Here is a 16,183-nt window from a genome sequence, read left to right as displayed (position 1 = left end):
GACACCTTCAATACTTCATTGCATAAAGGAATTCTTCTTGCAGACGGGAAGCACTCAATGCTTTTTACGTTAAAAAAAGGGAAGAGAAAAAGAAAAGGGAAAATGGCCTTTTCGTTCTTATCCGACCCTAGAATCTGCAAAGTAGTACCGCCTTAGCTCGATTGACACGTGGAGGTCGAGCCTTCATGGATTTGAGCGCAAAGCATAAAGCCAGCACGATGGAAGAGGACACTTGGCGATCGTTCGCTGTAGAAGAGAAGGAGGAAAATGGGGAAATGGAAGGGACCATAATGGAAGAAAGAAAAAGAAAATTGAAAATGAAAGCGACCTGGGAAAAGTACGACGGCAACAGGGGAGCTGTCCGTTTTGGTTTATGCAGATGGGACCCACGGATGATGTGACCGGAAGATGACGTGTGGTGCATGAAGCAGTGCAACTCTCGGTTGGTGAAAAGATCCAGTGCAATATGATTGCGCAAATATTTGTGCATTAAGCCTCCATCTTGGAGACAGGGCCTGTCTTTGAGGGCGATCGAGTGCATAATGCACAAATTTTTGTGCAAATCATATTGCATCCGGTTGAGTTTGTAAAAGAGGAAGCCAACCAACCTCACCCTCCTACATATGATTTACGAATGTGCCCTCTTAACCAATTCCAACACTAAATATTCTTAGGGAACTTTGATTTTTTTTTTCTTTTTGATTAGCTTTTTTTTTTTGGCTTTCGCTTTGCAAGTATTCTACTGAAAAGCTTTATAACCAACTGGGGCTCTGCTTGTCCAGTAAGACCAGTTGGTGCATGTCACTTTGTGTTGGGATGTTGCAAGTTCATACCCCAAATGCTAACCCCAGCTTTCTCTGTCAAAAAAAAAAAAGGGTTATGGCTAAAAAACCAGCCCAATATTTTGAAATGATAAATTCATAATGTCTGTGGCAGTGGCGTTATAAAATTGTCGTTAGGAGCATTGTTTAATGCTTGCTTTCCATATGCGTCGTTACTTTGAAAACTCAATAACACGACAAACAAAAGAGAGAGAGAGGGCCTTTTCGTCACACCCTTTTCTTTTATTATTTATTTTTTAAATTATCTCCTTTCTTTACGATTAGTTATACAATTTTGTTGATCTGTGTTAAAATGATTGCCTTGCAAGATTTTTATTTATTTAAGAATTAGGTTTGTTGCCCTTCCCGTGTAAATGTCGGGCTTCCAAAAAGCGGGTCAGCTTCCTAGTGGTGGCAGTGGGGGCATTGGCATCAGAAATTCTTTAATCCGGAGCCACAAGAACTCATGGCTGAGGGTGGCCGAGGGGTGCTGACTAGGCTGACACGATGGGGCCCCACACCCCCACTCCCTTGTGTTTAATTTTTTTTTTTTTAAACTTTAACCCCGCGTGTGAGAGGGCTCTTCTCTTTATAGTTTAACCCTCCTGCTTCTCTCTCTCTCTCTCTCTCTCTCTCTCTCTCTCTCTCTCTCTGCCTTTTTAGCAAAATCGTACGAGACCCAGCTGCTTGCTGCTTGCTGCTTGCTGCTTGCTGCTTTATCTGACTTTTGGCTTTGGGAGGCAAGGCAATTTCTCCCCTGCCGCCTATTCAACTTAATCTTTTTAACCTTCGTTGATACTTTCCTAGTTTACGCTGCCTCTTGTGTGAGAGAAGAAGGAGAAGGAGAAGAATAAGGACGCCATGAGCAGAAGCGGCGGCAACGACGACGACGAGTGCTCCTCTTTCCTCACATCCTCTTCCTGTCCAAGCACAATCCCGATCATTCCCCTCTTTCGATCGACGGCTGGGAATTCGGGGAAGGTTGGGAGGGAGATGTCAGATACCAGGGATCCGGCCATCAAGCTGTTCGGCAAGACCATCCCGCTCCAGCACACCAAGTCCGACTCCTCGACCGGGGACGTAGTTGACTACCTGCCCGATGCGCCTCCAGAACCACCACCCTCCGCCGATGACAAGGTAATTTCCTCTTTCTCTCTCTCTCTCTCTCTCTCTGTTTTTCCCTTGGGTAAAATTTTGGATCTTGGGGTTTGTTGGGTGAGATGAGTCTCCTCTCTGAGTTTGTGAAGATGGACGGGGTTCCAATTCATAATTGTTCCCTCCTCTTTTGTGTCTTCTTCCTTCTCAGGGTTTGAGAAGCCTCTCGCGGTTTCTTTAGAATTGGATCCCCGAGGGGCTTCTGTTCGACCCCAGCAAATAGTAAGTCCCCTAATAACGCCTGGACGTTTGAAATAGAATGTACTGGAATCGTTTAGGAGGAACATGTGCTCTTAATGGATTTCCTTTTCATATTTTTTGTCAATAACCGGTGGGATTTTTTTTTTTAAATCCTCAGAGACCATAAACACTCTTCTTCACTCCAAAGAAAAAGGATTTGAATTTGGGGCTTTGTCTTTTTCAGGGACATCTTTCGATCCTACCTTTTTCATTCTTTTTGTGGGAATATTTGGAATTTTAAGCTTTCAACCATATTCCGGATGTATATTTTAACCTTCCCTGTTTCCGTTTTGGGTTTGTTTCCCCAGAAGAGAAATATTTCCATTTTCGTGAAGCTCCATCACCGGTACGGGTTTCAGGATTTGCGTTTATTCGTTTTGTTGGTCTCTTGCAGTATTTTATATTCTAATTCTTTTGGTATCTTTATGATTGTAAAGTTCCTGCATATAACCGATGCCATGGTTATGCCATTTCTTGCACGAATTAGATTGTTCTCAATTTTTGTATGCCATAATGATTGAGCTCCTCGGAAGACGTCATTGTGGTAGCAGCTAAACCTTTTATTGTGGGATGTAGCTGATCCTTGTTTGGAAGAAACTCGTGTTGTTGGTAGCCGCTGAAAATTGTTGATACTTTTTTCCATGCCTGACATTTGGAAGCAAGAAAAATTTTTACAAGAAAAGAATTTTGCCTATGAGAAGTTTTGTTAGGATAACTTTTCTAAACTAAAAAATTTCACTTGTTTGTGTAGCATGAAAAACTGGAATAAAAAATGTGTGTGTGTGTGTGTGTGTGTGTGTGTGTGGAGGGGGGGGGGTCTTCGATCAGCCTCCTCTCAAAGAGAGAGACCTGAAAATGGTGGTGAGTGGGAGGAAGATGAAGATGGAGAAAGCCCTTCTTATGGCATCCCATTGGATGAGATGTGTTGTGGGTGAATGGTTGCCCTAATCAAAAAGAATTTTTGATAAAAAAAATTCCTCCACCCCCAGGTGAAGGATTTTTCCTATGAACATTCACTTTTTTAGAAAAACTTTCCTTTCAAAAATTCTCTAGTTCGGAATGGTTGGAAAAGTTGTCATTTTTTCTTTTCTACTTGCATTTTTCTTACCATTTTTAGCTTCCAAATGTGCCTTTACTCTAAGCACGGTGGACTTGGTTTCAAATTTTCAGGATGTACACAAGAAAACAAGTTCTGATAATCCGACAGTGGCTTGCCTGGAAGAGCCCTGCAAGCCCACTACTTCTTGGGGTTTGGATTTGGATGATCCCAATGAAGAAGAAGAAGAGACGGTAAAGGATGCTGCCAACCTGGACACTAACAAAGTGTCTACATATACAAAGCCAGCTACAGCAGCCGAAGAAGTCCAGAATGAAAGTGGAAATGAGAAAGTTCTAAAGAAACCAGACAAAGTTCTCCCCTGTCCCCGCTGCAACAGTCTTGACACCAAGTTCTGTTACTATAACAATTACAATGTTAATCAACCAAGACACTTCTGTAAGAATTGCCAGAGATACTGGACAGCCGGTGGGACGATGAGAAATGTGCCAGTTGGTGCTGGACGGCGTAAGAATAAGCATTCTGCATCTCATTACCAGCATATAATGTTGTCTGAGGGCATGCCCACAGCCAGGGTGGACTCAACAGATGACACCCATCATCAGGTTATCCCTTGTGGTCTTTCACCAACTGCAAGGGGGCTGAAGAGTAACGGCACTGTGCTCAAGTTTGGACCTGAAGTACGACTCTGTGAATCCATGGCAACGACGGACCAGGCTGTGGCTAAAGGCAGTGTTGAGATGGGCTCTGCAACATGTGCAGAAAATGGAGAAGAGCCGTCTTGTGGGTCTTCAGTAACAGCTCCAACTTGCATGGAAAACGAATTGCAAGAGAAGTTGGTTAAGATGCACCAAGGAGGAAATGCAGAACAGTGTAAAGGCCCTGCACCTCATCTTCAATTCTATTTGGGAGCTCCATGGCCATACCCGTGGAACCTTGGTTGGAATAATGTTGCTGCCGTGGCAGGTGGACGTTGCTCTTCTGAATTGGCCTGTGGACCAGAAAATTGTAATTCTAGTTCAGTTCAATGGACCACACCACCTATAGTTGCTGCCCCTGCTTTCTGTGCTCCAACTGTTCCTTTTCCATTTGTGCCAGCGTCATATTGGGGTTATATGCCTGGCTGGTCTGGTGGAACATGGAACCTGCCATTGGTGGGGTCTGCTGCCGGTTTGTCACCTTCTTCATCCACCAGTAATGGTGGCTGTTTGGGAAATGGTTCTCCAACTTTAGGGAAGCACTCTAGGGGTGGAAACACGCCGGGTGAAGATAAATCAGAGAGGTGTCTCTGGGTACCCAAGACCCTAAGAATTGTTGATCCAGATGAAGCTGCTAAAAGCTCTATATGGGCTACTCTAGGTATCAAACATGAGCGTGGTGAAACCATCAGAAAAGAGGGAATCTTTAAAGCTTTTCAACCCAAAACAGGAAGCAAGGGCCCTACACCTGATGCGTCTCCAGTCTTTTATGCTAACCCTGCAGCATTATCACGATCTCAGGCATTCCACGAGAGCACGTAAGAGGTTTGTCTCTGCAGATCTGTTTCTCGGGGAAGGTGGCTTCCATTGATCTGTTTCTTGAGAAACACCTCTTCAGTTTCATGGTTTATCGCCACAATATGATGCTCTCTTCTCTTGTGAAAAGGTTATTGGGATAGTTCCATCTTTGTCATCCTCAATGATGCTATGGAGTTTGAAACTTGATGAAGATCCAGTTATATGAGAGACTTGAGCTACATTGTAGCTGTGTCCAGACTTCCAATGAACCTAAAAACGACGAATCTTTTCCTCTTTTAACTGTTAGTGTACATAGTAGAGAAGCATTAGAGAGAGAGAGTGGTGATGCTGTTGTTGTTGTTTTCTAAATTTTACTTTATATTCTATGCATATATAATGTCTGAATTGTTGAATATCTGAGATAAGTGAGGCTGCGACTGAGTTTTGACAGTTTAAGTTTTTTGGATCTATCTGTGTTTCCAGGAAAATCGTGGGAAACTTCTGGTGTGTGTAGATTTGAAAACTCTCAGAAAATGTATAAAAGCATATGTTTTTAATATAAATATTTCAGACGTGTTAATATTGCGGTAGTGATTCTAGTGCGGCTTTTTGTCATATCATGATAAAATCAAGATATTTTAAATATATCACATTGTGAATATGGTTTGGATAAAGGAATAAAATATATTCGTGATAGTCTCAGACATAAGTTGCTGAAAGAAATGCTGGTTTGTTGTGCCTGTTATTTGCTTCTGTTTCTCTGCATGTGATCCTGTGGGGTCACATTTCGTTAATATCTTCAAGGGAATTAAATGTCAGCATTCTATAATGGAGCTGTTGCAATGGTTTTTCCTACCTCGAGGCTACAATGTGTGGTATTATTTGTTTCGAGCCACATGGGAGCTGATTTCCCTCGTCTTCTCATTAGATTAGATGGAGTTTTTGGGATTTAAATGGAGCTAATTTAGCACGGACAGATGGAGTTGGTGGGTCCAAAGATGAGTGGATCTTTACTAGTAGAAAATGCCACATGCGATGGCACTTTCATTTTGTTTGCTATCCAATCCATCCGAGCCCTTTAGGGAGTACTTTTCACATATTTCATTAGATGCAACGGCTTGAGAGCTTAGGAACAGGAGCCACATACAGATACAGGAACACATAGGGCTGAATAAACCACATCACATATGGAAAGAAAGGGAGCAACAATTACCAAACAATCAATGTGGGGAATATACTTTTGTTGGGTAAGCTGAGAAAGCGAGGACAGGACATCCTGTATGATCACAAGGGCTCATTGTTGCCAGTTGCCACCACCAAGAAACGGAGTTGTATTATGATTCCTTCTCACCTATCGAGCGAAAAGAAAAAAACAAATGTCTCATGCCCCTTCTTGGTGGTGCGGTGATTCCAAAAAAAGACATGTCGCCCTATCCAACAAAGTGCCTGTTGAACTTGGTAGGTCAAATCAGCTCAAGGAGGACAGCAGGTTCAAGATGCTGTGGATCAGGTCGTTTTGGGTGCGCTCAGTCTAAGGAGGTTTTAGTTATAGCTAGGTTGAAATCCTCTGGTCAGACCGTCTCCTGCGTGTGAGATTGCTAGTGGGTTCGGGGCCTTGACTCTGGTTTCAGTTGGGGTCCATCGTAGGAGTTGTGTTCACCGTGTTCAAATCTTAGGGACATTTGGTGGCGTGAGTTTTAGGCATAGCCCCATGCATATCTCTGTTCCCAGAGAGAAGAGTGGTAGTGCAACTCTTTAACATATTCACTTTAAAAAGATCTGATCCATTTGTTTGTATCCTTAGAGGATGGTGTTACTGCGAGTAAATGCAGAATAGAAGACATGGGATTTGTGATTGGTCTTCAAGTTATTATACAAAGTCTAGATGTGTGCACACAATGTGGACACGTGCGTTTGTTATGTAGGAGAGGAGGCGACGCTCCTTACACACATCACCTCATTCTGCCTTACCAGACAGGAACCAGCAACAGCATCGGGTTTTTCTTTTTTTTTCTCCAGATGAAAGCATGGCGATGTCCATACAGACAGTAGGCCCGTGGTAGAAGCAATGTCATTAGTATCGGTGAGCGTCGTCCTGAAAAAAGCCTGAATCTGCTATTTTTTAATAAATATAAAATATCAAAAAATAAATTTTTTAATATTATTTTAATGGTTTAAACACGTGTCACGTTATGATTGACACATAATAAATCGTACAGGGCCGATACCGATACAACATTGGGTAGGAGTGCCAACTAGAATGTGCGTTCCCATTGTATCATGAGAGCTGCCCCTCCCCCCCCCACGGCCGTGGACTTTCACGTCTTAATCTCTACCGCAACTCTTTGATTCTTGGTTTTTTTGTTAAAGGTGGAGAGATGAACCTGCAGCCACTGGCATCAAGATGTATAGCGACGCATGCGCCCTCCTGTCATTAATGCTGGCTTGCGCCAAATCAGTTTCACTCATCCCCCATGTCATCCCCATCTTCATACTACTTGGATTTCATTGATGCAAGTTGTTCTGGTCAAATCGGATTCCATAGATATGATCTACAACATTCCCTTAGTTAAGATCGACATTTAAACCGCCAAAATCTGATGTGTGTGCTGGATTTTTTTAGTGATTCAAAAATCAATGGCTGATGAAATACAGAATTTTATGATTTAGAAAATCATACTTTTTCATCAAAAAAATATAATCCAAATGTCGATTCTTATTAAACCAAGCATGCTGAATCCATCTATAAGGTCAGATTTGATCGAAACAACTGGAACAATAAGATTTAAAGATCTAAGAGGTATTAAGATTGGAGATAACATAGGGGATGAGTGAAACGGGGGCCTAATGTCCTTGGGCCAGTTTCCAAGAAAAGGAAGGAGACATTTGCATCATAACGAGTAGAACAAACTCCTTTCTGGTCATGTGGTTGACGTCTGCTGCCAAGCATAGGTAAACCAGTAATGGTCATTTAGGATATACTAACGGCTCGTCCATAGATCATGTTTATGTTAAATTTTTATGATAAATAATATATATATATATATATATACAAATTGAAAATCAGATATTTTACTATTTTATTAAAAACATGTATCTCAAAATATTAATCACTACAAGGATGAGGGTCAATAGCGGTGAGTCTTTTTCAACGAGACAAAATCTCGTGCTATTGATAAAGAAATAACAGTGAGATTTTTGTCACCGCTAATTGATAGGTAATAGCAGGGATATAAATATTTTGTCATTACTACTCTACTGGGGTCATGAATCTTGCCGTTATTATTTTATCAATAACGGCGAGCTAGATATCCCTTGAAATGCCTTGCCCCTTCACACATCTTATCGTTATAAGTTTTACTCTACAACAACTTATAAACACCTCAAAATTTTCAGGTCCATTTCAGACACTTCCCTTTCAACAGATGTCGACCCTGTAATACAATGTAGGAGTCTAACCTCTAGGTCTATTCCAGTTTAGAGGTCATTTTACCCCCCCCCCCCCCCTCATTTAACCTACAAAATTACTATTTTACCCCTAGGTCACCTTATATCCTTATCAGTTAAACCCAGCCAATCTCATTTCAAGTTCAAAAGAGTTAGAATGTCAGTCATTTCTAGCTCCCCTAAGTTCACGATAAGTAGTGTTGTTTCATTTCAGCTAAATTTAGTTCATTTCCTGAGAAATGAGCTAATTTCTAATTCGAATTTCAACCAATTATCTTCGAGTCAGTTAAGTCTAGTCGACCCTATTTTTCTGTGTCTAACTTGAGCTCACCGTGAGTTCAAGTGGTCCAATTCCAGTTTAAAGTTGTTTCCCACATTGTTGGAGTCTATTTTAGCTCAATTCCGCTAAAATTGGGCTAACCTCAGTCAGCCTAGCTAGTGTTTAAGCTCCTGATTTAGTTCACCTCAGTATAACTGACCTTCATTTCAGCTCACATTCAACACATTCTTGTTGCTCACTTCACTCTACAGTGAAATTCTCATCATTTCACTGAGAATTGTGTCTGTTTTCGATCACTTGGTCTAGGAATCTAGTTGAGTCAGTGTCATTTTAGTTCATATGAATTTAGAAACCCTAGAACCTAGTTCAATCCAGTTTAAACCAGTTCAGTCCAATGTTACTCTTCGCCCTGCAGGGCAAAAATTATTTCTCGGTCATTTCCTTTCATAACACTAGTTCTGTCTATTTCTAAGCCAGGGTGATTTTCAATCTGGACTCAGATCAATTCCTTTATCCAATATTTTATCTATATCCGCGATCCAATTCACATTTCAATTCATACATCGGATCCAATACCGGATCTGATATCCATTCTCTATTCCAAACCTGGATCTTTTATTTAATTCATTCTATTACTTATATCCAGTATCCAATTTGCTTTCTGAACCTGGATTATCTCATCAGATATCCAGGATCCAATTATTTGTCATTTCGGATCCATATCCATGATCCAATTCTATCTTGATCTGGATCCACATTCTAAGTGTTTTATTTTTTATCCAGGATCCAGTTTATTTTTTATCCGAGACCCATTCTAAGTGTTCTATCTCTTTTCCAGGATCTTTCATCATTTTCAAACATGGATCAAGCTCATGGCTCGAGATCCAGATCCATTTGTCATTTTAAAACTTTAGATCCAGATCCGAATTTAAATCTTTTGCTAATTTCAAACCTGAGATTCAAAATTGATCTTTTAAATCTAAAACCCAGTGCTTTACATTTGATGTTTTAAAATACTTTTCAGAAAAATATCTTTTTCAATGACAGATCTGGATCCGAATCAAATTTTTGATGAGGATTTTATCAAACTCGAATTTCAAAATGGATCTTAGATCCAGTCCAAATCCAAAAGACCCACCTAGGTGGCGTCAATTTTGAATTATCCTTTCATTTTGTTTTTTTTTTATTTTTGATATTTTAGAAGTCTAGTAGATTCAGGACTCCATTTTCGTTTTTAACTTTTGATTTTTATCTTTTGATTTTAACTTTGTTTTTAACCTTTTCAAAATCTTTATTTATTGTTTTAAAAACCAAATGTGGGGCCCACCTAGGTGGCGCCACATTTGGGGCTTTTGTTTAGAGTTTCAATTAGTTGTAAAGTCAAAAAGTCAAAAGGTCAAAACAGGTTTCACTTAGGACTCCTATAGGAAAATTGCCCCTTTAGTTTCCAAAGTTATTAAAACTTGTTAATTACCAATTAGTTAGAAAATTCAAAACTCTTTAGAAGCCTTATCCCCAACCCAAAAAAAATATTATAAATACCCCTATGGGTTGGACCAAAATTTTTATTATAAATACCCCTAAGGGTTGGACGTCCGGCCCATCTCATATTTCCCCCCTCTCTGTTAGCCTTAGCTCCTCCTCAGCCCAAGGTAAATCCCTCTCCTTCCCTCTTGTTTTTTTTTTTTTTTTTGCTTTCTTTTCTTTTTCTATGTTGCCGCCCTCCTCTTTTTCTTTCCTTCTTCCTTTTTTATTGTGTTTTTCGTGTGATAGCATCCATGACCAATCCAGCAGCAGGTAAACCCTTGTTCTTCATGCTTTCTTTCATATTTTTGATGTTTGGATATCATTTTTATTTTAGCAACAAGAAAGAAGAAGGTTCGATCTTCCATAGATCGAATCCTTCTTTCAGACGGCTACATCAAAGCAAATCCCATGCCGTTTTTGTTTTCTGTATTTTTCTTCATTTTTTATGCATATTAGATTTAGTTTTACATTATTTTATCTATAAAAAATTGAAAAATATTTCATCTAGGCTCTTTTTTACGTTTTATGCATAGTAGATCAAGTTCTTGAATTTTCTTTAACAGACCTGCATGAATCTTGATTCTGGCCATGCGTTAACAACATCATTTTATGTGCATTTTTTTGTCGTATTGATCTGAACTTTTTATGAAAGTTATATTGATATATTTTCATGAATCTTGCAAAATTTCACACTTTTTGGGGATTTGATGACCCATTTATAAATTCAAGAACCAAAACATGTTTTCTGCACCGTCAAAATGTTGTGCAAAATCAGGAGCAACTTGCCGGAATCGTATCTCCCTAACCCAAGATCATATTTCAGATCCGTAAAAAGTAGCATCTTTGTCTGCATGTTCAGTTTCTTCTGTGTGATTTTTGTGATTTTTGACTTTATTATTTTATTTTCATTCAACATCAAAACCTATTTTTCTTGAATCGTCAGGCATGGTTCAGATCCAGGTTCATCTTGCCGGAGTGATATCTCCCTAACCAGAAATCATATTTTTAATTCATAAAAAGTGACCAATTTGTTAAATGTCCACTTTATGTGGTGTTATTTTTTACCATCGTTTGCTATTTTATTGAAACTCAAAACCAGAATCTACTTTTCTTGAATCGCCAGACATTGCTAAGATCCAGGATCATCTTGCCGGAGTGATTTCTCTCTAACTGGAGATGATCTCTCTGGTCCGTAAAAAGTGATCTCTCTATTTATATGTCTAGTTTTTTCTTTGTGATTTTGGTAATTTTTGCAGGTCATTTGCTATTTTATTTTAACCAAGAACCAGAATATGTTTTTCTTGGATCATTAGGCGTTGGCCAGAATCAAGACCGTCTTGCCGAAATCATATCTCCCTAACCGGAGATGATTTTTCTGATCTGTAAAAAAAAGTTTCTCTGTCATCATGTCTAGTTTATTCTTGTCAAATTTCATAAATTTTCATTTCCTTTTGATATTGTATTCTGATCTGACACCGTGACAGGTACAAAATAGCATGTTCAATAGCATGTTTTCTTCTTTTTTATTTAATATCTATTTCTTGAATAATCATAAAAATTTATTTCTCAATTGTATGCTATTTTTAAAATTGTTAACAGTGTTCATGTCAATTTTCATGTTTTTTAGAAGTCATTTGATATTTTGTTTAGTTGTTTCTCAAAAACTAGATTCTCGTAGAGTCCTGTTTTGCTGAAATACAGGCAAATTTAATTTTTTCATTTATTTCATTATTTTCATGAATTGTTTTCATGGTTTTAGACTTTGATCATATTTTTTATTATGTTAGGGTGCTCTTCACCCGATTTGACATCGTTTCAAATTCATTTGGTCTTCGAATTAAGCATATTTCAAAGATCTTTTCTAAAAAACCTTTATTTTTAACCTTGTTTTATAATTAACATCAATTTTCAAGGGTATTTTGGTCATTTTCTCTCAATTCTGAATTTCTAATTTTATAATCAGTTTAGTTTCATATTTTATTAAATCATGCATGTTTATTTAGTTTGTTTAAAAAAATTATTTTATGAATGCATGGGAAAAGGCTTATTACGAACAAATATCCCTCAATTTCTAGATTTTGTTGGATAAATCTCGAAAAGCCTACATATTTTTACTAACATTCTTGCTAATATTGCAGGAAAGTCCAAGAAGTTATTTTCTTTATTTTTCTTTATTTTTCTTTATTTTATTATTCAATGTAAATTGTAATCAAATATCAAAAATAGTAAAAATTCCCTTTTCTGCATAGATTAGGGTTGCATTTGTATATAGTTTATTTTCTTAGTATTAATTGCAATGGTTGATGATTCATATGCATTTTCAAATTCTACAATGGTCAACATGAATGATATATGTATCTTTTTCTAAGAAGTTAATAAACTTAATGGAGTTCGTATTTGTGGTCATAATCAGAATACGAATGAAACTCAGATTTATTAATTTCTTTTAAGTTACAAATAGCCTACACTCTTAGGCTATCTTCAAAACTCATTGCATATTTTTTTAAATCTTTCGAGTATTTTTCAAAACCTTCCTTTTAGGATTTAATGGGATATATTCAAAGCATATTTGTGGTCATAGTCAGGGATATGCAGTGAATTTATTTCATTCAAATTCTATAAAGCACAAAACCCCTTTTATACAAAATAAATTTTTGAAACAAAGAGAGATTTCTCAATGATTTTTCTCAAATATTTTTCCAAAAAAGAGTTTTGATAAAATAGCATTCATGCACCACTTAGAATAATATTGCATCATTTAGACTAAGGTCACACGCCCAGTCCTTCTTCAGAAAAATTGATTTCCTCAAAATATATCCTTTTCGAAAGTATTTTCCAATAATTTTAAGCATGCATCATGATTTCAATCAATATTTTTTAAAAATCATAGCACATGTATGATTCTTTGTGCATTCTAGGACTTAGAATAATTTTTCAAACAGTTAAACAAAGTAAGGCAAAGTATTCGATCCTTTGTTCGATTACCTCTGGTTATGGCGTCAGGAATGATTGAACCTTGTACCGACAGAAGAGCCTCATTCTCTCTCAATTTCTCATATTTTCAAAACGGAAACGAGTTTTTCTTAAAACTTTTCAAAATGTCAGTTTGAAAGCGAAAGTAAAATTTTGCATGATAACACAACCATAATTATATCATCGTTATAGAGTTTTTATGACAGTTATGTCACTGTTATAGAGCTTATAAATAACAGTGAGATTACCTGGCTGTTAGATATTGTCGTTAAATACTTTATGGCTATATTTAACGGCTAAAAGATCTCATTATTATAGATCAATAATGTTATAGTCTTTTATTCTATAATGGTGACAGTTATGTCATTGTTGTAGAGTTTATAAAAGGGCTTTGATAGGCCCTTTTCATATTTCTCTTTCTCTGATCTTTCTCTCTTTCTAATTTCTCTCTCTCTAACTCTCCACCCGCCGAATGGCTGGCCACCTACACCCGATGTCGAATTTCAGGCACCCTCCATGGAGCCGCCACCGCCCATCCCCTCCCTTTGGTTTGCTCCCTCCCTCACCTGAATCCCTCTCTCTCTCTCTCTAACCCTCCACCTGTCGGACTACCTTTATTAGTAATTTTTTGTATTTCTTTCTCAATCAACATTAAACATGATTCCATGATTTCATGCTTGATTTTAGTTAGAATTTTAGGGTTTATTTTTTTTATTATTATATCTATGAGTGATGTTTGTTAGGATTTAAGAATTTAATTTGTTTTTTATGACATAAATGTTGAGCTATGGTTTTAGTTTTTTGTGTTTTTTTATTACTATTAAACATGAATTCATGAATAATGACTGCTTGATTTTACTTAGAATATTAATATTTAGGTGAATCAGCCCATTGTTGGTAATGCCATACCCGACTTTCAATCATTTTTTAAAACTATTCAGGTGAATCAACCAATTTTGATTCGAAGCTATTTTTTATAGTGAAGTTGGGGTTAGGCAAACCACTACTCATTCATTGATGAGAAGAGAAAACATTACAAGTCTTGAAAGCATAAATATTTAATTAGAGTTTTAAGGTTTTTGTATGTTTTTTAATTAGCATTAGGCATGTAATGAGTGTTTGATTTTAGTTAGAATATTAATGTTTTTTTAATGAATGTAAATCCATGATTTTTTAGAGATTTGGGTATTGGTTTGCATTTTTCTAAATGATGCAAATGTTTAATTATAATTTTTGAATTTATATACCATTAAGAAAGATTTCATTAATAAATGCATGATTTTGGTTATTACTTATCAAACCCTTAAATCTTTGATTTTTGTTAGAATTTAAGTTTTTTATTTGGTTTCTTAAATGCCATGAGTATATATTAGGCATTTTTTGTATGTTTTCAAACATTAAACATAATTCCATGAATGCATGTTTGATGTTGGTTAAAATTTTAGAAGTTTTATATTTTTTTTTCAAAGTATTCAAATATATGCTCATTTACCATATGCAATTGTGGAAGGACATATAAATTAAGAAACTCTAGCTAAATAATAAAAGTTGGTTGTTGAAACTGGGAAGGAGGATAAGCAACCTAAGGTTGGAAAGTGTGGATCTCCTTTGGCTTGGACTCTCTCTCTCTCTCTCTCTCTCTCTCTCTCTCTCTCTCTCTCTCTCTCTCTCTATATATATATATATATATATATATATATATATATATATATATATATATATATATATATATATATATATATATATATATATATATATATATATATATATGGCCGCTAAAATATGTCAACTAGAAATATGCAAACTGGAGTGTGAACTAGGCATTTTGACACCTTTTTTTCAAAAACCAACACTTCAAATGTATTTATCATGGTCCATTTGCATATGTGTAAATCTATAATTTAGGGTTTATTTTATTTTTTTATATGCATAAATCTATAATTTTTTCAAATTTAGGTTATTTATTTTGATTTTAGTTATCATGAACTCATAGTAGTTTAGTTATAACTTATGACATTTTAGTATGACTTGGATGTTTTTTTTTTGTTTTCTTGGTCTTTCTTGTGCATGCATGTGTATCCATATCTAAACTCTCTTTGTTTATAATTTTTAAACTATCTTTGTTTACTTGTTTATGATTTAATTATTTTGATTCTTCTGTGATGAATGTATACAATTTCTAAACTCTTTTTGTTTACTTGTTTATATGAATATTAGAAGTGTATATTTTTTCAGGCTTGGAATTGATGTAGGGAGTATGTATTTGAAGTGTGTTTGTTTTTAGAATTTCTAAACTTTGTTTACTTGTTTATGTGAATATTAGAATGTAAAAAAATTAAAAACTGATTTTTGGTTTTTCGTTTGCAGGTTTATCACCTATAATGGCGAGATCCTTGTCTAGTTGTTATAGGTGAGATCCTTGTCTCCTCGTTATAGCCTATAACAGCGAGATACTCTCATCATTATAATGTATAACGATAAGATAGGGATCTCACTGTTATAGCCTATAAGAGCGAGAGAATCTCGCTGCTATAACTTATAGGTAGCCTATAATGGATCTCGTCGTTATATCCTATCTCATCGTTAAAACAACCTTACCGTTAAAGATTGCCACACCATTATTGGTGCTCCCAGTTTAGACTAGATTTTTCACTGGTATTGGTTCACCCTTTAACGGCGAGCTATAAATGTCATTGTTATTACTTAACAAAGGCCAATTTTTTTGTGACTTATCAGCGAAAATTTTGGCCATTATATGCCTTGTTGAAAAATATATATATATGTTGGAAAAGATTTGACTTACCCGAATTTGCAAAATCCTTTTGAAAGATGTGGGAACGTCGTATGCAAGTCTTGATTGTCCTTTGCTCAAAAGAAAGGTAAAGTCTAAACCAGTTTCTCAATTTTTGTAGCGTGAATCACACCACCGAGAAACACAGATTGAAATAAAATAAAAAATATGAGGAAAGTCCAAATCTATTGAAATGAATAAAGAACTAAGTAAATAAATAAATAAATAAAAAGAGACAAATTGATCTGAAAAGTACTTTTTTTGGACTTGAGCGCCCGTTTAGCTTTTATGTTCATTTTCGTCCGTCAGCACCTCCCCTTAGGTACGATGGTTCTTCGATGGCTTTGGAACAAAGTGATGGCAGGGCTTGGTGTAAACACCTCAGGATTTTTAGCC

The 16,183-nt window shown here is 36.6% G+C and overlaps 1 protein-coding gene across 1 annotated transcript; it reads left to right on the top strand.

Moving 5' to 3' along the window:
• The first annotated feature begins 1,388 nt into the window (after positions 1-1,388).
• Positions 1,389-5,356, top strand: LOC149836379 (cyclic dof factor 2-like). The gene is made up of 2 exons (XM_090005297.1): positions 1,389-1,958; positions 3,387-5,356. The coding sequence occupies exons 1-2, from the start codon at positions 1,683-1,685 to the stop codon at positions 4,791-4,793; spliced, it is 1,683 nt and encodes a 560-aa protein (XP_089861423.1). The 5' UTR covers positions 1,389-1,682; the 3' UTR covers positions 4,794-5,356.
• The last annotated feature ends 10,827 nt before the right edge of the window (positions 5,357-16,183 follow it).

Source organism: Nuphar pumila, chromosome 5 (genome assembly GCF_984573655.1).
Source record: "Nuphar pumila chromosome 5, dmNupPumi1.hap1.1, whole genome shotgun sequence".
In the NCBI taxonomy this organism is placed as follows: domain Eukaryota; kingdom Viridiplantae; phylum Streptophyta; class Magnoliopsida; order Nymphaeales; family Nymphaeaceae; genus Nuphar; species Nuphar pumila.
Note: the sequence above shows the minus strand (reverse complement) of the source record. Positions and strands in the feature narration are given on the sequence as shown.

Excerpts from the sequence above, each read along its gene's own strand:
- LOC149836379 (XM_090005297.1), top strand. The coding sequence starts at position 1,683 with ATGAGCAGAAGCGGCGGCAACGACGACGACGAGTGCTCCTCTTTCCTC. Across the intron at positions 1,959-3,386 it reads CACCCTCCGCCGATGACAAG|GATGTACACAAGAAAACAAG; the intron begins GTAATTTCCTCT and ends TCAAATTTTCAG.